The sequence below is a fragment of the Heloderma suspectum genome, chromosome 1 (assembly GCF_057233095.1).
Source record: "Heloderma suspectum isolate Gila_16-S chromosome 1, 16-S_ref, whole genome shotgun sequence".
Classification (NCBI taxonomy): Eukaryota; Metazoa; Chordata; class Lepidosauria; order Squamata; family Helodermatidae; genus Heloderma; species Heloderma suspectum.
The window spans coordinates 186,150,329-186,175,159 of record NC_139458.1 but is presented as its reverse complement, the minus strand read 5'-3'; the positions used below and the strand labels follow the sequence as shown (position 1 = coordinate 186,175,159).

At 42.0% G+C, this 24,831-nt stretch overlaps 1 protein-coding gene across 1 annotated transcript in view; it reads right to left on the bottom strand.

The window, feature by feature from the left end:
- MYO3B (myosin IIIB) overlaps positions 1 to 24,831 on the bottom strand; it is a 331,093-nt gene that overhangs the window by 236,719 nt on the left and 69,543 nt on the right. Inside the window, exon 6 of the mRNA XM_084805223.1 lies at positions 1,349 to 1,504. Coding sequence (XP_084661349.1) covers positions 1,349 to 1,504 — 156 coding nt within the window. The remainder of the gene's footprint in view (positions 1 to 1,348; positions 1,505 to 24,831) is intronic.

The window sequence follows — 24,831 nt, the reverse complement described above, 5'->3', positions numbered from 1 at the left end:
GCGGCCTAGCCATTTCATATTCCCATCAATTTTCACTGTATGACAGATTAAAAACAACAACATACAAATAGCAGCTGTCAATAGGGAAAGAATCCATACATGACATGCTTAAGCAGAGAGAGAAAAGGAAAAGACAGAGACACGTGAAAGACCAGCCTTCTGAAGCATGTCTGACTGACACAGGAGGTTGGACTCGATGGTCTTATAGGCCCCTTCCAAACCTACTATTCTATGATTTAGATTTTTGCTTTAGAAGAGTATGTAGAATAATTCCCCTTGCAGTGATATCAGGAAAGTCAACCTCACCTTGAAACTGCATTTATTACTGTGTTCTTAAAGTTTTACTTTAAGGCTTTTAGTTTTCAAATAGCACATTCACTGTATCTGGGTATGTACATACATTTTTATGACTTATGAATCATGACATTTAATTTTCTTCATCAACATTAGCAGGTATTTATTTACAATAATGGTTTACAGCTTATCTAGCACTAGACAAATTTCATATTACAAAATGACTGTTGAGCAGAGGAAGTGTGTTTTCATTTGCATTTTAAATTCACTTTGAAAACAGTGAAATCCTGCCACCCTCTGGACAGCCGCAAAACCAAGAAATTCTTAGTCCTTAGGTTGTACTGGAAAAGAAGGCTCTTCCTGGTGAATATTGAATACCATGCTTTATAAGAAGAAGGGGTGGCAATATTAAGCCATTGGCAAAGCAATCAAAGTCAGCTTTGCAAGCAATGGCTAGCCAAACCGTAATGCCCTTGTAGTTTTGTACCCTTAATATGTCACCACTATCACTTTATTATTAACACTTGAATTTTCTGCCAAAAAAGACACCAAAATATGAGCACGTTCCCTGTTAAAAGTTCATTTACTGATTAATGAACACTTGCATGCAAGTGCTGGTATTATCAGTAAATCCAGGAAACTACCAAAATGTGAAGCTTCCATTATAGTTGAAAACATTTAGAAGACACGAATGAGAAAATTATTCCCCTCGTCTTGAAGCTCTCCATTTATATGGGATACCGTAATTACATACAGATCCATAATAACTAGAGCAGTCCAGGAAAAATCCAAATGGGGAGATGCATCCCCACATTCATCGAGATGCTCCCAGCCAAAACCAATAATGTTATTTGAATTATGCAGCCAGGATGAGCATCATGTTGTAGATGGGAATGTGCATCATGATGTGCATTTCCACCATATCAGCTTTGCACACAGACCTCTTTTGCTCTACTTGGGCAAACATCTCTAAGGCGTTATATATATCACAGCTAAAAGCTCCACATTCTGGAACTTAGTTGTCTGGGGAAGGTTATAGGAAATTGTGCAGTACCTTGTCTTGGCTACAGAGCATAACTGTTGTTGTGCTTGAATGAGATCAGCCAGCTGTTTTTGGAGTGCCATGTCCTTACCATGGGCCTGTCTTATGAAGGGATGTTCTAAAAGGTGATTGATAGATGGCCGTTTTTCAAAATCCTTAATTAGACACCTGCAAAATACAGCAGTCAGATTACTTACACACAGATGTATACATGCATACAGTTCCATTACACATGACTGTCATCCATTGTTAAATATTAAGTTGTTGGGTTCAGCAATTTTGGTTTTGGCTACAGACTATATAATGGTCTAAATATTTGGCTGCTTTATATATGGGAATAAATCTGAAATAACATTATTTTATCTCAACAGTAGCACTAAAATTAGCATATCACTATATATAACAGTGTGAACAAAACAATTTAAAGGAGTACAAGGTTACAGCATATTTACTTTCTCTATATTACAGTATAATCTACAGTAATATTTTACTTACAATCCTCAAGTACTTCACATTGAACTGGAGTTATAACTGAATAATGATTACTGCTGGTGCTGGTTAAGTAAAACAACACCAATCAAAACTGACCAGAATAATTTGATATTACGTTTTAAAGGAATCAGCCATATTGTGATGCTTAGCTGTACATACAGATAGAGGCCCCGATCCTACTAAAGTTACTTGTGATAAATAGAGGAATCCTATATATGTCTGCTCAGAAGTAAGCCCTATTGAGTTCAGTGGGGACTTATCCCCAGGCAAGTGTATAGAGGATCGCATCCTAAGCCCACCAAAACCCATATAACTACAACTAACTTAAGTCTCACGATTTTGAAGTCTCACAACTGACTTTAGCTGGATTCGGAGTGGAGAATTCTTATTTAGTTTACTAATATAAAGAAATGGTAGGAGATTAAATGAAAACCTCGAAGAAAATACTACTAAGAGACTCTCCTACAAATTATAGAAGGAAGATTGCTTGAAATGTTTGAACACTCTTAACTCAGGAGTGTTTTGTATGACATACATTTCTGATACATATACACTTTTTTCCTTTTGTTTCATTATTTAATTCTATTTATTTTTGTATTCTATTTTTAAATAGTGTGGGGAGGGAGGTAGAAAGTAAATGGGTGGGGGATAGAGGAAGAGAGGAATGGGATTGTCTGTTTATGTATACAATCAAAAATCTTTCAATAAAATGTTAATAACAAAAACTATTCTGACTCTGTACAACAGGAAAAACAGGACTTTGAGGGTGAAAGAATGTCAAGCAATATGACTTCAAATTAAGCAAAAATAATGTGATTAAATATAGAAATGTACTGAAGGGCCAAACTCTTTTAAAAACACACACACCCTATTATGTCTGTTTGCATTAGTTTATTGAACTTGATTTGGTTCACTTGTATTATCTGAGAATCAGTTGCGAATCAGGAGAATAAAAACTCTAATGTACCATGAAAATTATTCTTGAACACATAGTAGTTTCCAAGAGATTCATATTAGTTCCAGTCAAAACTGAATTTATTTGACACATTTTCAGATTGGCATGTTTAATATTATATTTTAGATTTACCAGTGTCATGTGAAATAGTTATTTTACAGAAACATTTTAAAACTGCTTCAAGATAAGCATCAGGAGCCATTCTCCTCAAACAGGCAACCAAATTATTTTTAAAACTCAACAGGTGATCAGCATGAATGACAATGTACGGTCTCCTATAGTTACATCTTTACAAGTCATTTATATTGCATATTTCATTAATGACAAAAGGGCAAAAATATACTCACGTCACAAAGCTCAGCCTTTACTATTTTTAAAGAACATTAACACATGATTCCTAGAGTAATCCACCAGTAACATCTGCCTGTCAGAATAACTTTCATGTCTTTGGTTGCCCAGAGCTTTTCTGAAGATTCCAGAGAAACACAGTTGGGGAAATGTTCTGTTTTACAAATGATCAAGAGACTTGGTTCCTGTTTGGATTGGAGCCTTGTGATATAAAAACTAAAGCAACAAAACCTACTTTATGTCTGCCCTCCCACTGCAGAGGTTATAAATACCAGTCCCGCCCTCCCATGAAAAGAAATCCATCATTTGGCTTTTATGGGTTCTGGTTTCTTTTGTTTTGTTATCCATCATTTTTTAAGAAGTCAATGTGGCCCAATATAAAATATTATGCTTGTCAATGTCTATGGGTTTATATCTTCTCCTGCAGAAAAGCTGTTACAATCAGTAAAGAGTAACAACCACAGAAAGAGACAACTGCAAGCTGCTTTAAAATTGTCAGTGTGTAATGGCACTATTGGTTGTTTATGACAAACCAGTAAAATTAAAGGTTAGTATGAAAAGCAAACCCATTAGGAAAGTACTTCATATGCATGTCATCAAGCATGGCTCACCCCTGTAAGGCCCTTGGAATACCAGAGCTTGTTCAACTTTGGAAATCTTGAAGGAGAAGAATCTCTCTCTCTCTCTTTCGTCATGTGCAGGCGCATTCGTTCACCATCAGTGCTAAGTGTCATATGTGCTATAATCCCCATGGAGCGATGCCACGGCCACAGCCACCTGAAGGAAGTTGTTATCAGTTGATGGGGCGATGTCACTTCCTGGCAGCAATTCACGCAGGAGGTAAAAAAAATGTGACCCACCATTTGATTACCACTGGAACCTGTATAATTCTTTCAGGTTGTCTTTTACATCATCTGTGTGGCTGTAGCCGCTGGATCAGCCCACATGGAACACTTTAGTGCATATTTAATTGGTCCTACATAATCAGAGCCAGCCACACCATACATCTAAGTCCACTTGCCCTATTAAGAAAGACTGGCAAGGTTGGGGTATTTTAGTTTAGAACAAAGATGAAGTTGACTAAGGGTGCAATCCTATACATGATTAGACAGACAAAAAGTTCTACAACTCCCAGCATTCCTCAGCAAGCCATTTCAACCTTTTAGAAGGGGGAACAAACTGCACAAAAGACAGGAAACCAGCAAATGGGTTGGAGAAGGGGGGCATGGCCACTTGGGAAACCCCAGAGGGCCAGATTGGGACCTCAACATGGCCAGATTTGACCCCCCAATCCTGAGATTTCGCACCACTGTGCTAAATAGTGGCTTAGGAGGGTAGATGTAGAATTGCTGAATGAGGCACCTCTGAGCACATGTTCATTCCAGGAAGTTGCTTAGAACTGGAGGTCATACACAAATCCTTTCACATACAAATTTACTCCTGTTTCTCCCCCAGGCTTTCTTGATTTAAGCAGCCTAATTTAGGAAAAAAAATAAGCCTTTTTGTTGTCACTATTGTTGAACTATTGAGAATCGCAAAATCCATGCTGATCTACTGCAAATCACCTGGAGGTCTACCAGTAGATCCCAATCTATGTTCTGCCCACTGCTGTGATAAGGAGATTCACTAAAGTACTAAGAATACTCTGACACCAGAGTAACAGGTCCTATGTATTTTATGTCCTATGTAGTAACAGCTTTACTACACGAGGCATTTACTGTGCATTCGTCATTCCCTACCCATGGTTATTTATGGGTTCATTAGACAACATCATGATCTTCCAGTTTTACTTCTGTGTCTAACCAGCACTTTCAGCGAGTTTTTTAAACCATGGAAAATGCAGCATTTAATTGTGAAAGTGAAAGAAAGTGCAGTTTCTACTTGTGTATTTGCGTTATTCTGCTATACCACACTGCCGCCTGGAGGTTATGTAGTAGAACAGCAGGAAAGGAAATGCTCCTAGCATAGTGCTCGGATCTCAATTCAGCCACAAAACTGAAAGTAAATACAGCAGATTAACAGCCAACTAAGAGCCTCATGTAGAAAAGCTCCACTGAACTCAGTGGGATTTACTTCCAGATACATCTGCATATAACCAAAGCATTATTGTGGCATCAGCTCTCATAGTGAGCACCAACTTCATTAAATGCATGAAAACAGACCAAGAAGCTGGTGAATATATGTACACATCAGATGAATTCCCATGCTGATAGTGAGCAACTTTTTCAGGTTAGGCCGCTGTCTTTAAGGCATGACAGGGCTACCTCCTAGGACGTACTCGTAAGGCAATGAAACAGTCATTTTTCAGGATTGATTGTAGATTACTTAAGATACATCAGAGAAGCTGCTCTGCCACCTTCCCTGGTAGGTGTTAGGGAAATATAACTCCGATATTGGATATAAGTCTGACATTATCAAACCGTCATTTTATCTCATGGTATCCATATTGCATGTTCAACAATACCTGCCCTTCAGGTAGGTGTACTCACAGAATCACATGACCACTAACTTGCATGGTGGTCAGTTAAAACATCCCATGCTCAACTCAGTATTAACATGCTTTCACAACCACTCAGAAGAGAATGAATTTCTGTTATGCTGCATGCACTGCACTGGGTAAATACGACCGGCCTGGCTTCCCAGCATACGGATGCCACACACCAACATATATCGATATATGGGATTGTGATTGTTACATGATAAGCTATACTTTTTCCCTATTCAGAAGTATTGTCAATGTAGGGAAAAGACACTGAACCTTCTCTGTACCTCCACTTGTGCTACCTCATAGGTCTTCTCCCTGTGGTGTGGGGCGGGAACCAGGAGGGGTTTCCTCTGGGACCCCTAAAGAGCTGATACCACCAAAGATCCTGAACATATGTGTGGATCTTAAGACTTGTCAGTAACACAAGCTGATGTCAGCTTCAGGCTCTCCCTTCCTAGCAGGGAAAGCCAGTTCATCTGAGTTCAAAGGGCATATCTCTACAGCAGAGGCATTGCTAGGCACTTGAAAGATTTAGGGCCCAATCTTTTCAATGGCATCAATTGAAGTTTTTTTTCTAAGCTTTATTACCATGCATGGAGGGATGGGCGGAGGCACAGTGCAAAGGAAAGGGAGAGTTTTCTGTCCTCAACTGTGATCCCCCTGGAAATCCCCCCGGCCTCCTGTACATGGCAGCTAAGCTTAGGGAAAACCTTCCATGACACCAATGGAAATATTTTTTCTAAGTGTAACTGCCATGCAGGGGCTTGGAGGCTGGGGTGTATTGGAGCATGTGGAGAGGGGGCGTAACCCTTTCCTCCCCAGCTGCAATCCCCCTTGAACATTGAATGCCTACATTGGTATCGATGGACACTTAGGGCTCTGGGGAATAGATCAGGGGCCATTGGAAATAGGTTTGGGGACAGGGCCTATGGGCCTGGCCCTAGCAATGCCCCATGCTCTATAGAACAAATTTGATTTTTTACCAAGATCTACTGTGGCTTTCCCCAAAGAATCCTGGGAATTGTAGTTTACTGAGGCTGCTCTAAAGTATTGGTTCATTTCCTAAAAGACTACAGTTCTCAGAATTCTTGACTGTAAAATGAATTCATGTCTACAGATAGCATGTCTACTTGCACTAAGCTTTGGATCCTTTCAATGCGTATTGTATTCCATGGCCCAAATGGCGGTTTTGTGAAGTCTCCTGAGAAGGCCTCAGATCAGAAGACTTGAGGATGGATCCAGGCTGAACTCTCTCAATACCCAAGGCAACATTTTGTGAGCAGCCGTCACTGTCCCTTCTTAAAACTGATCTAGCACTCAATTTCTAGTTTCTTCAAGGAAGATTAATTTAATGTACCATTCTCAAATCAACCTAGCCAGCATCACATCAGCAGTTGCTGAGGTTACAAAGCATGCTAGTTTATGAGGTGAAGCTGCGCAATATGAGGCAGAAGAACCACAGGTAGAAAGCACAATCATTAGGAAGAGAAACTGTTTTGTTTTGTTTTTAAATCATAAAGAAGCACTAGATGAAACTGGACAGCACTCTCAGAATATATATTGTAAAGAAAGTTAGAGAAGTACCACATTACATATTTAGATGGTAGATATTGACCATAGTTATCACAGATTACTGTGAATCCAATTCTAGATTGTGGGTGGTATCCAGCAGTGCCACTGTGCCTCTACTAGTTCTGTTGTGCCTGCAGGACCTATTGCTGGTGCAACAGGAACTAGTGCTTATTAAAGCCACACTGGAAATGAGTGGAAATACTGATTTCTGGAATGGGGCAGGTCAGCGGAGCTGATCTGCCCCATTCGGGAAATGAAGGTTTCTGCTCTTTCTGTTTGCTTCACAACCACCAGCTGTCACGAATGCTAAGCCCTCCTGCTGAGTAATGAGGCAGCAGAGACTCCCTGTGCAATCCACAAACTCTTTAATCCGCTAATACCTCTTCTTCACCTCTCAAGCAAGTACAAAAGCTTAGAGATATCCTCTAGGCCTAATTTGCAAAGTACATCTTTTGGAAAGAGAGCCACTGAAAGCAAGCCAGTTGCCTTTCAACTCCAGACAGGTTTCCCACTGTGCTCGGCTGGCTTCTTCTGAGCTCCTGCCTTCAGGGAGGATCCTCCCGACCCAACTTCTGATGGGCAGCCCATCTGGTGTGACGCCTCCCACCTCCTCCTCTCAGCCAATCTGGTGTGACGCCTCCCACCTCCTCCTCTCAGCCAATCTGGTGTGACGCCTCCCACCTCCTCCTCTCAGCCAATCTGGTGTGACGCCTCCCACCTCCTCCTCTCAGCCAATCTGGTGTGACGCCTCCCACCTCCTCCTCTCAGCCAATCTGGTGTGACGCCTCCCACCTCCTCCTCTCAGCCAATCTGGTGTGATGCCTCCCACCTCCTCCTCTCAGCTCTGCCCGCTTAACTCGGTGGCAAGTTCTGGCATCTGTCAAGCCCAAAGCTCCCTCCCCCTGCGACAGTGCCTGGGTTCCCACAGGGAGGGGGAAGGAGGGTCTCTGAGCCTGGCCCTCCTTCTCGGTAAGCCCCTGGGAAAGCTCTCTGCTGGCTCCTGAGGAGTCTTGGGGAATTTCCTCCCCCTCTCCCTGTCTCTGCTGGGCTTCTTCTACCTCTGTCTCCGAATCTGAATCAGAGTCCAAAACCAAAACAGAGGGCCTGGGCTCAATCCTGACACTAGGGCTGAATCCACACATTCATGGTATGTGTACCAATAGTTATGATAGTGGTATAACTGCTATATGTAGATTCAGCCTAGCTTCCCATTGCACTAGCACAGAGGCAGCATTATATACTGCCCTATATATTTTTTACATATGCCACTAACGATCATGGAAAAAAGACAGCTCCTAGTTCTCATTTGTCAAGCAACCACAGGGTACTAGACTATATGAAGAACACAGCTCTTCCCCTTTAAATCAACAATTAAAGACCACAAAATATAGTTTGCACTCAAGCCCCTGTCCTGGATTTTTGGAAATAGCTGACTCTGCTTTACTGGACATGCTGGGAAGACTATTGAAAAAATGCTACCCTACCTCTCTTAAAACAATATAAGTTGTCTTATTATGAAATGCAAATACTAAATATTAATGTTCAGTTATGAATAAGAATTTGGAAATGTAAATAAATAAGAAGTATTGTATTAAATTGTATTGAAGAGAAGACAACACAGAGACACAAGCAAGTTCACAGTGAATTCAGGGTAACTGGCATAAAAATAATGGTTGAGTAGACCTGGATGCTATCCAAAGAGAAAATGCTGATTTAAAGCCCTATCACTTGGGCCAAAAAGTTATTTGAGTAATGAACAGGTCTGAGACTGTATTCCAGGACAAAGGTGTACTTAAAGGTTTTGCTCATCAATTAATGAGCAAAAAATACTGTGTAAGGCATACACATCAAAAAGCTTGATGTACAGATGTCTAGAAAAAATTAGACTTAAGTTTGATTAGCAAATTTTGAATAGTTATGTTCTCAAAGGTATAATTCAAAATTGATTTTATCTAGCCTGAAAAGTGTACTTGTATGCTTTTTATGTATGTACAAATTTTTAAGAATGTTTAATAACAATGAGATAATTAAGGCTGTGAGCCCTAATTTATGGAACAGTATATAATATACAGTGGAGGTGAGGAATAGATTTAAGAGATTAGACCTGATAGACAGAGTGCCTAAGGAACTATGGATGGAGGTCCGTAACATTGTTCAGGAGGCAGCAACTAAATCCATCCCAAAGAAAAAAAAATGCAAGAAAGCCAAGTGGTTGTCTGATGAGGCTTTACAAGTAGCTGAGGAAAGCAGGGAAGCAAAAAGCAAGGGAGAAAGGCGAAGACATATCCAACTGAATGCAGAGTTCCAGAGAATAGCAAGGACAGACAAGAAGGCCTTCTTAAATGAACAATGCAAAGAAATCGAGGAAAACAATAGAATGGGAATGACTAGAGATCTTTTCAAGAAAATCGGAGCTCTCAAGGGAACGTTTTGTGCAAAGATGGGCATGATAAAGGACAAAGAAGGCAGGGACCTAACAGAAGCAGAAGAGATTAAGAAGAGGTGGAAAGAATACACAGAAGAACTATACAGGAAAGATCTTAACGTCCCTGATAGCCATGATAGTGCGGTCACTGAACTTGAGCCGGACACCCTCGAGAGTGAAGTCAAGTGGGCCTTAGGAAGCATGACTAACAACAAAGCTAGCGGATATGACAGTATTCCAGCTGAGCTATTTAAAATCCTAAAAGATGATGCTGTTAAAGTGCTGCACTCAATATGCCAACAAATTTGGAACACTCAACAGTGGCCACAAGACTGGAAAAGGTCAGTTTACATTCCAATTCCAAAGTAGGGCAATGCCAAAGATTGTTCAAACTGCCGCACAATTGCACTCATTTCACATGCCAGCAAGGTGATGCTCAAAATCCTACAAGCTAGGCTTCAGCAGTATGTGAACCGAGAACTACAGGAAATACAAGCAGGGTTTCGAAGAGGCAGAGGAACTAGAGATCAAATCGCCAACATTCGCTGGCTCATGGAGAAAGCAAGAGAATCCCAGAAAAACGTCCATTTCTGCTTCATTGACTACGCTAAAGCCTTTGATTGTGTGGATCACAACAAACTCTGGCAAATTCTGAAAGAGATGGGAGTACCAGACCACCTTACCTGTCTCCTGAGAAACCTGTATGAGGGTCAAGAAGCAACAGTAAGAACCGGACATGGAACAACCGAGTGGTTCAAAACTGGGAAAGGAGTACGACAAGGCTGTATATTGTCGCCCTGCTTATTTAATTTATATGCAGAGTACATCATGAGAAACGCCGGGTTGGATGAATCACAGGTCAGAATTAAGATTGCCGGGAGAATTATAAACAACCTCAGATACGCAGAGGATACCACCCTAGTGGCAGAAAGCGAAGAGGATCTAAAGAGCCTCTTGTTGAGGGTGAAAGAGGAGAATGCAAAATCTGGTTTGAAACTCAACATTAAAAAAACGAAGATCATGGCATCTGGCCCCATCACTTCCTGGCATATCAAAGGGGAAGAAATGGAAGCAGTGACAGATTTTATTTTCTTGGGCTCCAAGATCACCGCAGATGGTGACTGTAGCCAGGAAATTAAAAGACGCTTGCTCCTTGGGAGGAAAGCTATGGCACACCTAGACAGCACAGTAAGAAGAAGAGACATCACCTTGCCGACAAAGATTCGTATAATCAAAGCTATGGTTTTCCCAGTAGCAACGTATGGCTGTGAGAGCTGGACTATAAGGAAGGTTGAGTATTGCTGAAGAATTGATGCGTTCGAACTGTGGTGCTGGAGAAGACTCTTACGAGTCCCCTGGAGTGCAAGGAGGTCAAATCAGTCAATCCCAAAGGAAATCAACCCTGAGTGCTCATTGGAAGGACAGACACTGAAGCTCAAATATTTTGGCCACCTAATGCGAAGAGAAAAGTCACTGGAAAAGACCCTGATGCTGGGAAAGACTGAAGGCAAAAGGAAAATGGGACGGCAGAGGATGAGATGGCTAGATAGCATCACCGATGCAATGAATATGAATTTGAGCACGCTCCGGGAAAGAGCGGAGGACAGGAAGGCCTGGCGTGCTATGGTCCATGGGGTCACGAAGAGTCAGACACGACTTAACGACTGAACAACAAATGAGAGGCCAGGGAGGCTATCTGTTGGTCAGGAATGGATGAGCAACTAAAGATATTTCTGGGGAAAGGTGAAGGTCTTGGGAAGACCTCCAAGTCAAAGGAACAGAACTGCAGCGCTGATATTCCAGAAGAGTTGCACCAGTGACCCACCTTGAGACAGGAAAGGAGTAGAATATAGGATGGCAGATACTAGAAGACATCCCGGGAGACAGCGGAGGACAGGAAGGCCTGGTGTGCTATGGTCCATGGGGTCACGAAGAGTCGGACACGACTTAACGACTGAACAACAACAATATAATGTTAGTTCTGAGGTAATTTTTACACAAAAAAGGTATAAATATGTGCTGATTTTAGAATGTGAGAGCTTCTTCTTAGAAGCTCATCAGGCCTCTGTACCTGTCAGCTGAATAACCTATTAATTATTGAATAGGGAACTTGGTACTTAGAATGAGATCTCTCTTTTTTAAGTTGTTAAGACTAGAAGTCTAAGAATAGAATTAAGAAATTCTATTCTTTTTTAAGCTATTAAGATCTAAGGATCTTTAGCAAGGCTCTGTTTAACAACACAGATGTGTTTATGTTTTTATATGCACAATATATTTTGATGTGCTATTACAAGCATATTTCTAATAACAGTAATAGATCAAAAAAGATTTTCCTGTACTAATTCTTTTTAGTACAAAACCTAGATCATAACCCATGAAACAATCTTAGGTGTACACTTTGTTTAGAAGTATTTAATCTGCTATGGGTAGTAAACAGGCAGATAAATGCTTCCAAAGTACTGATCTATAGACAGCTCAAACAAAGTCAAACCATAACACCCCAACACCTCAGTACAAAACGTGTATGCATTGCCTCACGTACGTAGAATGCTGTTTCTCTTTAAATGCCCTCAAATGGGAAGCTACCAACTGAGCACCAAGAGCCCACTCAGTCCTCATCCCCACGACATGCATATTAAAGAAGAACATGATTTATTAATAGTGTTTATTTAATTATTATTATTATTATTATTAATTGTACACACATAAGCGATTCATTATTCATGCGGTCGATGTGTGTTTTTCTTAAGCAGCTGTTTAATGTGTTGTTGTTGCTTTATTATTTGGGTACCACCTGAGCATTACACAAGGTTGAGGAGTTGGCTCGTCGGGAAGATATGCAGTCCCCCTGCCCCACTGAATCCCCTTGACTCTCCTGCCAAGGCCAGCCTTCCTTCCTATGAAGCTCCATGAAGCAACTGCTTCAGGCAGTAGTTTCCAAAAGCGGTCACCATTTTCCTTCCTTCCTTCCTTCCCAAGAACGTTTTGTATCACCTAGGGGATAGTCAGCTGCCTCTGAACTCAGAGGCAGCCGACTATCCAATGTAGGTCGAGCGGAGCTCAGAGGGGATCTTCTCCTCCGTGATCCAGCTGCCCTGCATTTGCAGCTAGATGGTCGATTTCAGCTTTCTATCCAGGGTCCCCCGGAGCAAAGGGGAGGAGGCTGGACAGCGCATAGGAAGTGTCGGAATGGCACTTCTGACATCCCCGCCTTGCCCCCTGGAACGCCCCCTTTTCAGTCACTCTGTGCTGCTCTTGCAAGTGTGGAGCTGGGGATGAAGCGTGCTGCCTACAAGGCGGGGGGGGAGGGGAGTCTGTTTTCTGGGAACTGGCCTCGGAGCACTGGAGGTCAGTTGCCTGAAAACAAAAATCCTACGGATTGTGCCCTTAAGAACCCCAGTCAAAAGCAGCTGCATAGGGTGTCATTTTGACTTTATGCTACAGGAACAATGAAAAGACACTGTGCTGCTCTTCCATCTTTTCCTCCTTAATTGATTTTTTAATGGAAATAAAAGAGATGGAAGAAACAGTGGGAAAATATGGGAGAGTTACAAAATGAAGATGACAGTGCCTGGAATCCCCCATAAAGTTCTGTGAATGAGGCAGGGCTATTACATGATAAAAGCTTCATCTGGAGGCATCCTTAGAATTTTTCTACATGAGGCTGTTAACTGCTGTATCTACTTTCAGTTTTGTTGCAGAATTGAGCTCCGAGCTCTACACAAAGAGCTTTTCCTTTCCTGCTTTTCTGCAACATAACCTCTAGATGGCACTGTGCTATAGCAGAATAGCACAAATAAACAAGTAGTTCTTTTGCTTTCAGAAATAATACCCCATTTTCCCCGCTTTAAAAAAACCAGAGAAAGTGCTCTTAAAAAACAGAAGCAGATCCTCTTGTGGAGGATCACAAGAGAGAGAACTAAAGGACCCATAAACAACCATGAGTAAGGAATCCCAAGTGCACAATAAATGTCTCATGTAGAAAAGCTCTCAGTTGCCCTGTTCTGGGTCCAGTCCTGTTGGCACTCAACTGTCTGAGTTTGCTAGTAGAGAGAACGATAGATAACAACATCCACAGAAGCGCTGATACGTTCATCAAGTTATTCAATAAGCCCCATGTCACCAAAGGGAAAATTGTTCTCCTGAAGGATGAGAAACTAGCACAATCTTCTTTTGACTATTTATTTACACCTTGATGCAGTGGTGTCCCTCTTTTAATCTTAGGAAATCCCCTTACATACACTAGAACACAGAGAGGTCCCTAGATCCAGGTGTTAAGCCTACGATCTGGTACTCTATTTTGCAAACCTATGCACAAAAAAGCAACTGGGCCACTCACAATATGAAGAAATACAACAAAAAAAGTCAAGCCAATGAGTGCACAAAATATGTGTTTTAATATTGTTAAATAGTTCCCAATATTATAGGAAGTTCACAACATGTTTTCGCATTGCTTTCGTCAGGGCAAATCTCCCATGCACTATTTACTCTGCCATACAAATATTACCTTCCACCCACCATTTGGCAAAAGGATCTGTTCCTCTTGCTAAATGATGGATGGAATGCCAAAACACATTGGGAATTACCTTATAATACTGGGATCTATTTAACAGTATTAAAACACATTTTTGTGCACCTGTTGGCTTGGCTTTTTTGTTTTAATGCAATCCTATAGACACTTACCTGGAGTAAGCCCCATCGAACATAGTGGGACTTACTTGTTTTTTGAATATATTTTTATGTATTTTATCTTTATAAACACTATCAGAATTACCAACAACCTACTCGGTACTTCAGTTCTCATCCATACAATATTTTAGTTAGGACACCGAAAGAGAAGAAAGGAAAAAAGAAAAAAGAAAAATAAACTCCAGCATCTCCCAACCTCCAATGGTATTCTATTTTTAAAACTGTATCTATTATACAATCTTACAATTTAGTAAAACAATCTTTTATATCAATGCAACAGTTCTACACTTCATTCCCAAAAGCCTGAATATTAGTAATAATAATAATGATGATAATCAAAAAGAGAAAGTATAATATTGTATAATAATAAAACTTAAGAAAAATCTTCAACAGTCAATAATATTTTTATACTAGATATTTTGTCTATTTTAAAATATAAAATAGAAGAAAATACATAAAGAGAGAGAGAAAAAATAATAAAAAAGAATACATAATGGTAAACAAATATATATAAAGTCATTTCTTCTGAGTTAGCCTAGATCATGAAAACTACACACAAACAGTTAACAGTACTTGCTTAGAAATTCCATTTCATGGAATTGTGACAGCGTTCTCACGCATTTTAACATTCAACCAAGCCTCCGCTATTTCATGATTCGTAAACTTCTTCATCTGGTCTTCAGACACAATACAAAGTGTAGCAGGATATTTTAAGTAATATTGTAAGTTCATTTGTTTTGCCAGATTCTTTGCTTTGATAAATTGCCTTATTTTATTCGCCACTTCTTTGATGTAATCTGGGAACAGCATAATTTTATCCTGTTTCCAGGAAAGGCTTCCAGCCTGTTTTGCCAAATTCAGGATATAACACTTTGTGGAGACTTTTGCAAATTGAACTACAATTGTATAATCGTTCCTTTAGGTTTTGGCACACGAAATGCCTACTCAATATCAAGAGAAAAATCAGAGGATATAGAAAGTAACTCATGCAAAAGTTTGTCCACAAAAGTAGACAATTTCACATCATTAGACAAGCTTTTAATCCCCACTAGACATACGTTGGCTCTCTTCGTATAGGCCTCCAATTGAGAGATTCTGTCAGATGTATTTTTACAAATAACTTGTGTCGTAGTTTCATTTCTTGCCACTCGGTCTTCAAGCTCATTAATTTTGGACTCCATTTTTTTCTGTGACGCATTAATTAAATCCACGGCTCTCTGCATATCAGTTATGGAATTTTGAATTAAGTCCAGCCTTTGAACTAGTCCTGAAAATTGCAAAGATAGGGTTTTCATCATCGTAAATAATTCTGCTAAATCTTCTGTTTTCGGCACCTTTGACACAGGAGTTGTGGGAGGTGTTGAAGCAAGCCCTTTTCGCCTCTTCGGTTCAGCCACAGTTTTCTCCAATAAATCTTACAGGTCCTCAGATGATCTCAAATATTGTTCAGAGTTCTTAAATCGTCTCTCACGGGTTGCTGATTTTTCTTGCAGGATATATTGTTATGGAACACGCCAGCCCTGTTTTCTCCTATAAGATAGGAGTCTCATTACAGCTTTTCGCACTGGTACAGCCCAGGGGGAAACCCTGGCATCCAGCTCCTCCACTATCATGTGGGGGTTACCTTACTCCAAGCAAAAATCCAGAGCTATTTGCCTTGCCCCCCCCTTTCATTTCTAGGGGGGAGATGAAAAGGTTATTCAACCTTTTAAAAAGCTGTTTGAGAAAGCTCCCACGGAGAGTCCGTGGAAGCTGCCAGGTCTGCATTGGTCCCAAACTGGAAGTCAGCGGGACTTACTTCTGAGTAAACGTGCATAGGGTTGTACTGCACAACCCATTGAAATCCATGAAATTAATTGCGTAGGGGTGTGGGATTGCAGTTGAAAGACCTACTTTTGGCTTACCTTCTTCAATCAACATTGCAAATGCTATTGCTGCATCAAGGCCCATGTCAATGCTCTACATCCATTGTGTGGAATTCAGTTTTGGGATCCATATTTAATATAACTCAGTAGACTGCTTTGATGAAGAAAATTCAAGCTGTAAGATTCCTGTACTTCATTCTCTAAATAATTATGAAGTGGCATGATATGCTATATATTAACAAATAGTCACATTAACAAATAATCACATTGACTAATATTATGGTTACATTTTAGCCTGATGGTGTATGACCATAGATAACAAGTGTAAAATATACTGAAAAGGAAACAAATGCTGCACATGTTGGCCTTGATGAAAGTCAATCCATTACCTAATTTTAAATTCCAGCACTTTCCATCATGCTTTCTTAGCTGAAAATTAATCCTCAGAATTCATTAGTGTCACTACATTAAACAGAGGTTGCAGCCATTTGTTAGGTTACCAAAATCTAACATTCAGGTTCCTAAATACCAATTTCATTCTGTCACAATTATGGGCAAAGTTGAAACATTTATTAGGCAGGAACAAGGAACACACAGGCCAGATTCACAGACAGTTTCTGAAAATCCACGGGCAGCTTGCATTTGGATGATAACATTGTGTGAATTGCTCTGCTTTAACAATGTAAACTGTCATTTTGCAGCCAGCAAATCAGAAGACTGAAAGGGGAAGCTATTCACCAACCGTCTGATGTGAACAAATATTTACAAATGAATAAATGGATAGAAATAGATTTTACAACTGCAGCAGAGGTGGTGTCCTATCTTGTCAGAAACAGCCCACCTCCACCAAAGAAAACATTATGGTGGTCAGAACTGATAGTCCAATGTTTGCATTTATTTCCTAAACTGGGAAAGGGAGAAACCTATCAACTAAAGCAGGCTGGGTAACCATTTTCAAACTGTAAACCTTAGCAAAATGCTCTTCACATTGAATCATCTGCTGAGGAACCTTGATAAGCTCCAAGGTATTTCTCTAGATATATGCACACATGCAGTGACTGAGGGCCAAACAAGAGCTTATGTTTATCATGTGATTGGCTTGTGCATGTTTGTTTTTTCATGACAAAACAGCAACCATGGGAGGCCCATGGGGAGAGGCTTTCACCCTTTTCACCCAACATGGTCTCAAGCCGCTATTGCCCCAGGCAGAACTATTGCCCCAGGCACCCTTTGGTGATAAGCTGAGTGAGAGAAACAGGTGGATGTATCATAATGGCCTGGAGAACAAACAAATAACTTTTTTTTTCAGAATTATGACTCCACAGATATCCAGGTATTTACTTTCACACAAATAGCATCATTATGTATTATTTGTTTAGCCATCACTGAAGCTATGTGACATGGTACACATATTCTGGCTTTAACATCAAGCTGAAACCTCTTTCAAACATTATACATGCAAAGGGGAATAAGACAATCAAAGAGGCAGTTGGGCCCCTTTCTCTCCCCCAGCCCCCAAGGTCTATGTATTAAGTGTGGCTGTCTGCAGGACGAAAAGCTACACATAGGCTTTCATCGTGAAGGGGGGTCCGTGCGATTAAAGGGGCAGCAAGGGCCACAACACTGGCCCCATCCCCAATGACAAGAAGCTTCTCCCACTCCCACTCCCACCCCTGATGTCTTTGTGTTAGGTGTGGATGCCTGTAGGGGCAAAGCCTATGTACATAGAGATCTAGGGCCGATCTACATTGCGCCTGCCATCGCAATGAATTCGGTGTCCCGTCGGGTTAAACACTCTCACATTAAAACGTGATTATTCACACTCACCCATTTTCCCCGTTGCAGTGCTTCATCAAATGCGTGAGATCGGTTCACACTTGAGCACTGTGGTGTTTTCCTGCTGTTTTCCTGCACGCTTGTCTGATCTCGGATGCTAAGTGGGGTCGGCCCCGGTCAGTAGTTGGATGGGCGACCGCTAGGGATGGCGGAGAATTTCTCCCCGAAACTTCGGGGGGCCGAGCGCCAACGTGTTCGGCCCCCCGAACAAGTTTCGGGGAGAAATTCTCCGCCCCCCCGCCCCCCGCACCCCCCCCCGGGACAGGACTTACCTTTGCTGAATGTCCCTCCCGGCGGCGGGTCTGGCCGGCGGTTCGGCGGGTCTTCGTCACGGGTGGGGGCAGCAGCCGATCTTTCGACCGGCTGCCGCCACCGCCATTGCAATAAAAGAAAAAAAAAACGCCCCCGTGATAGGCTACGTGACGATTAACGTAGCCTGTCACGGCTAGATCTGCAAAGTCAGCCATGATAGGCTACGTAAATCGTCACTTAGCCTATCACGGGTGACTTAAAAAAAAAAAAAAAGCGCGTACGGATAATGGCGGCCCCCATAGGGAGCCGCCATTCCTGTGCCTTATTTGGTCACTGTAGTCTACGTAAATGTTTGCGTAGACTACAGCGACCAAATAAGGAACACGAATGGCGGCTCCCTATGGGGGCCGCCATTTGCATACGCGCTTTTTTTTTTTTAAAGTCACCCGTGATAGGCTACGTGGCGATTTACGTAGCCTATCACAGCTGACTTTGCAGATCTAGCCGTGATAGGCTACGTTAATCGTCACGTAGCCTATCACAGGGGCGTTGTTTTTTTTTAACTGTTTAGTTCGCGGCCGGGCGAGGCGAGGCGCCTCCTCCCTGGCCTGAATTTCGGCCGGGCGAGGCGGGAAGCCTCCCCCCCGGCCTGAATTTCGGCCGGGTGAGGTGGGAAGCCTCCCCCCCCGGCCTGAACATCGCGGGGGGAGCAACGAAGCGCCTCCCCCCCCCACGGGAAATCTTCGAGGAGAGGTAAGTGACTTTTGTCCACCCCTAGCGACTGCCTGGGAATCAGGCTTCCTGCACTGAGCAGGGGGTTGTTGTATCCCTTCAAATGAGACTACGTTTTACCCCCTCCTATCCCCCGCTCTGGATGTTTTTTTTTTAATTAAGGCGCTATCCTCGCAGAATCGGGGCTTCTCTGTGATGTGTGGTTTTTTTTCCTAATTCAGGCATGATCTTCGAAGCTTCAAAGTTGCTAAGCTTCACAACTTCGAAGATCATGACTCAATCAGAAAAAAAACATGGCAGAGAAGCCCTGATTCTGCGAGGATAACGCCTTAATTTAAAAAAAAAACATCCAGAGCGGGGGATAGGAGGGGGTAAAACTTAATCTCATTTGAAGGGATAGAACAACCCCCTGCTCAGTGCAGGAAGCCTGATTCCCAGGCAGTCTCCCATCCGAGCACTGACCAGGACCGACCCCGCTTAGCTTCCGAGATCAGACAAGCGCACACACATCCAGCCCTTTGCTTGTTGCTGAGGAAACAGGGGCTGCTGAGCAAGCTATGTGATCGGTAGCCAGAAGAAGACATGGGGCCATCGAGAGCTGTGACTGGACAGGAGAGAAATACAAACACCGCTGTATATGGACAGGCAGGGGAGGGGACTACGACCGGATATGGTAGCAAAGGCAGAAAATCAGAGCACATTAAGGGGAAATACCGGGATATTAGGGTATTGAAAGCGGGAGCGCGGACATGGGAAATTCTAGTTCCAATTCGAGGCGGCTACTGCATAGTGTGAAAGGCGGGCGGTGAAACCTCATTGGAAGCAAAAAAAGGCAGTAAGTGTAGATCCAGCCCTATAACACATATGCTTTTCCCTGCAGAAGTGCATGCCTAATGCATGGACATTGGGAATGGAAAAGCTATGTGCTGTCAGGGGTGGGGCTGGTATTCATAAGGACCTCTTTGCATGTATAACACATCTAGAGGAAACTGAATCAGCTTCTTAACGATCAAAATGTGTAGACTCCAAAATACTGAGGTTTTGAGAACAATTGACTTGTGCTTCTTTTCTCACTCATTTTTTTCCTTTAACACTTCACCATCATGTTATTCATTTTCTCCCTGCATCTAATCATGAGCATTGGAAACTTGAAGACAATGATATGCTAACTAAGGATGATTTGTAATACTATGCTGGATATTCCTAACTGAGTCCATCATCCTGTGATGGCTTCTTGGCAGGGCTAAGTGAATCACACCATCATTTATTTTATTAACAAAACAACAATAACCTGCTCTTCAGCCTACAGACTTCCCCAGTGACATTAGATTAAAAGCTCCAACAGTTCTAAAAGGCTTGGGCAAATAAAAAGGCTTCCCAGCTGGTGCCAAAGGACATCAGATTTCACATCAGGCAAGCTTCATTGGAGAAGGAACTCTAGAGCCAGGGTGCAATGACTGAAAAAGCCCTATTCTTTGTCACCACACACCTAACTTCCAAGGGTAACAGGGTGGGGATAGGGGGAAGACACGGAGAAGGGCCTCTGATTATCTTAATACCTGGGAAGGTTGATGCATGAGAAGGTAAATTGTGCCCAAGCTGCTTTCAGTCCCAAGCTGTTTAGGGCTTTAAACATAAGGACCAGCTCTTTGAATTATCTCAAGAAACAGACCAAGAACCAGTGAAGCTCTGGTGAGATATGCTCTATTAGACTGGTCCCAGTTAGTCACCTATCTAGCTGCTGTATTTTGTACTGACAAAGCTTCTGAGTAGTCTTCAATACCAGCCCCACATATGAAGCATTGCAGTAGTCTAAACAAGACATAATAGCAACACCAGTCTAATCTGTAGTAGGTAGATACATTTCACCAAATCAGCTGCAACACAGATGTTAATTTTCCCCTCCATTAAACACTTCAGCAGGCCTACCAAAGATGCTCCACGCAAGGAATCTGAGCCACTCTGTGCTCCCCTGAGGCAAATCCCAATACTGACAACTGACAGGAGGTGGACTGAATTATGTTCTCCTGGACATACAGACAATAATAACAAATTTCCATCTCCCGCATCACTAAGCTCTTTTCCAAACCTTCAAATATTATCTAGCTTTTAAATAGGAATTATAGATACATTATTAATTGGCAACAAAGCTTTTAAGACTCTACTGTTGCTCACACAAATGACAGAGCAGAACAGCTACACCCTTCGACATCATAGCCTCATCAGAGACATTTAATCCATTTCAGAGAGAGAGAGAGAGAAGGAGAGAATCTAAACAAACAGCAATTTAACATCTACCATAGGATAGGAGCTTTTTTTAAATCTAAGCCAGCTATTTCACAAGTTTAATGCGTGCAAGGTGCAGAGCGGGAAAGAACTGAAAAGCAAGCTCTATGGAAAGTTGTCTCTCTACATGGTTCATCCCTCCACATTTTCCTCCATAAACATCAGGCAGATTGCTCATCCCTGTCTCTGTCATGTAGCTCTGACTCAGCTAGCCAGTCACATGCTGCAGACAGGTGGAAGAGAGCAAGCACATCATGAATTCCATTTGTAGTAATGAGCCAGTGACGTGTATGCCCCTTCACATCTGCTCACCTTTTCCCATACCTTCCTGTCTCCAAATAGCTGTATGACACTGCTGTTTTTGAAAACAATATGAAGGAAAACAGAGGCAGCTTTGCCTGTAGCTATTTTCCTTTCTCTTCTTGTTTTTAGTCATAATTCCATCAGACACATGGCATCATTATGTATCCAGGCAGCATTATCTATAGTGCTGCCTCATCTCTGGCAACCCTTCAGTAAAGTCACCCTCCTAGTGTCTGAAACTAGCATGCCATGATTAAAAACTCATTTTTATTGCTCTTTCGGCAACACTTAGATTCCACACAAGAGGATTCAGTGTATTACACAGTATTCAATTATCATGTGCAAAACAGACATTCTAGTACACAGGACACATTTATGTCTATATTGATCCACCTTTTGGAACCAGGTGTCATAAATTTCTAATGCTCCCTAATGAAAAAAAGAAACACTCAGCTATTGGAATGCCACCAAGGTGACTTGTAAAACATTATGCTGCAGCAAAATCCTCGGAGCAATTTTATTTATTTATTTATTTATTTATTTATTTATTTTTGTTGTCGCTTTAAGTTACTGAAGGCATTTGAAACTGTAAAAGAACTCGGGTTCAGTTCTGAGGAAAACACCAAGCTGACAAGTGAATAAATTCCTAGCCAGTCATGCTAGTTTGGAGGAATTATCTACATCAGGGATGGGCAACTTTGGGGGCTCTGGGAGTGAATTTCAACCCCCGGAACCCCCCAGGGCCACAAACACCCCACCGTGCGCTGCTGAATTTCGCCAGCAGCAAAAACAGAACAATCGACAATTTGCTGCTGAATTTAGGCAGCAAACTACAACAGTGGCCTAAAAAACAATTACTGCCAAAATTCAGTGGTGAACCACTGATAGCTTTGGTGCTGCTGCCAGTACAACAAATTTGGCCGTGGCAGGGGGCAGAAGAAGGAGCTGCACTGGAGGTTTGTCTTTTCACTGGCTTGTCTTTTCTGGATATGTTCTCACTTTAACTTAATCCTTCCTTACCTGCACTTATTGATGGTTATGGTTTGTGTGCATCCAAAGACTCATTTACTCAGTGTGTGTTGCATGGGACACTGACAGCCAAGTCAAAATATACCTTGTGAAAAATAAGTCTCAATTATTTAAAGGGGACTTACTTAGGTGGTGTTTGCACAATCAGAGCCTGTGTGTGGTAAGCCTTTATCTTAAGTAGCTCTTTTCTTTTCTTTTTAAGCCTAGTGTCGGAGACTCCAGAGACTACCAGTGCAATCCTATGCATTTCTACTCAGAGTAAGTCCCACTGTGTTCAGTGGGGCTCTTCCCTAATAACTGTGTTTAGGATTGTGGCCTCAATCAGGCATCTTGTCTGAGGCTGGGAATTAACCAAGTGAGCCATGTGGCACTGTGTGCACAGGCCTCTTCAGGCAATGTAGGAAATTAGTGTACAACATTAGACCCCGTGATTGGCTGGAGGTATGAGGCCTCTGGATTGGCCCGATGAAATGCTGGCAGTATGAAATTCAACACAAAACTAAAATGAAAAAATTAAAGTGACTATGCCATTTACACGGCATGGGCAAATAATAATTGCCAGAACTCATGCAATGTTGCTGTGGTAAATAAATGAGCCTCTAAATCCTATAATTCTATATTTTGAATTTACTCTTGCCTGACAGTGAAATCCCATGATTGCCTACTCGGAAGTAAATACTCCAAAATAAGTGTGTACAGAATTGCAACCTAAGTATCTTAATTCCTTACTTTTCCCCCGGCTTATGAGAGACTAATTAATTCAAGAAGCCATAATAACCAATCACTGGTTAAATAAATTTAAAATAAGTGTCTCTCTCTGGAGATATCATTGCTCTGTTAATTAAAATTACTGTTTGGTGAGGTAATGTAAATAAAGGTTATTGTATCCTTCTGCTCCCCTTGACATCTCCAGAAAACATGTTGAGGCAAAAAATACTAAGAATATTAGTGGTGTTAGAAACAGTTTTGGTTCTTTTTCTAAACACTTTCTGTCACATGCAGCTGTAAATTAAGGGGGACTAGAATTATATCTCAAGATGGCAGACATTTGCTTTAATTTCACTGTTGGCAAAATCAGCTCTGGCCAGTCCACCGTGCGCATAGTGTCTGTTTATGAAGAGAATTCCCATAGGACATAACAGAGAACTTCCTCCTCTCACAGCACATGTGGGCAGAGGGTGTGGGAAATATGCATACACTTCCAATATATATTCCTGTCCAGCCCTCCCCCTTCTGCTCAATCAAGAAATGCAAGCTTAACCAAACTGGAGAAGATATTGGAAGCACTTTCAGGCCTCCCACCAATAGCATTTTGGATGTGGGAAACTCAGATGATTAAAAAAAATGATCATAGTAATATAGATGAGTAACCTCAACCTACTACTCACAGCGGAATATCCTGTCCCCAAGTAAGATTGTCAGGAGCTTCTGCAACTGGCCCATGCAGTAAACCACTGAACTGCAGGTGGCAGCCTTCTCAGTGAAATATCTTCAAGCCCAGGACCAACGCCGCCCACCCAGGCTAGCCATTGGATCCTTCTGGGCAGAAAGGAGTATAAAAGGCTTCCTGTTCCAGCTGAGCCTTGCTTGAGCAATGTGGTCTTCCTGAGCTCTGGTGTGTTCTTGTATCCTTGGTTAGTCTTCTGTCCTGACCTCTAGCTTGTTCCTTGACCCTGACACCTGGTTTGCAATTCAGTCCTACCTACTGGCTTGAGCCATGACTTCTGGCTCACCTCAGACTGCTGCCCATGGCTGCTGGGGATAACATTTTTGTAGTGTAAATGCACATTAATGATCACACCGGCCAGTACTGGCTCCAGGTTTTTGAGGGCCCTTGGGCAAGACACCCTCAGTGGGCCCCCTCCATTAGTGAGGCTACCTTCTCAGCACTATTGTCACCAGCTGCTATTGCTCCTGATCCTCTTTCTCATAATTGCTGTCACTTGCTTGCTTAACAGACAGTAAGCCAGTAGACACTGGCATCTACCGCTCCTCCTCCTCACCACTTTTGTTGTCTGGGCCAGAGCGAGACGCAAGTGAACAAGTAAGTTCCAATGGTGAAGAGGAGGGGAAACTCCAGGGGGCTCTTGTCAGTGGGACCCCACTAGGATATGGGCCCTCAGCAGGTGCCCAGTCATGCCTACCCTTGATGCCAGCACTGACCCCAACACAGATTTTACATAACCAAAGAGTATTCATCCAACAGGGGAATGCTTTTAAAACTCA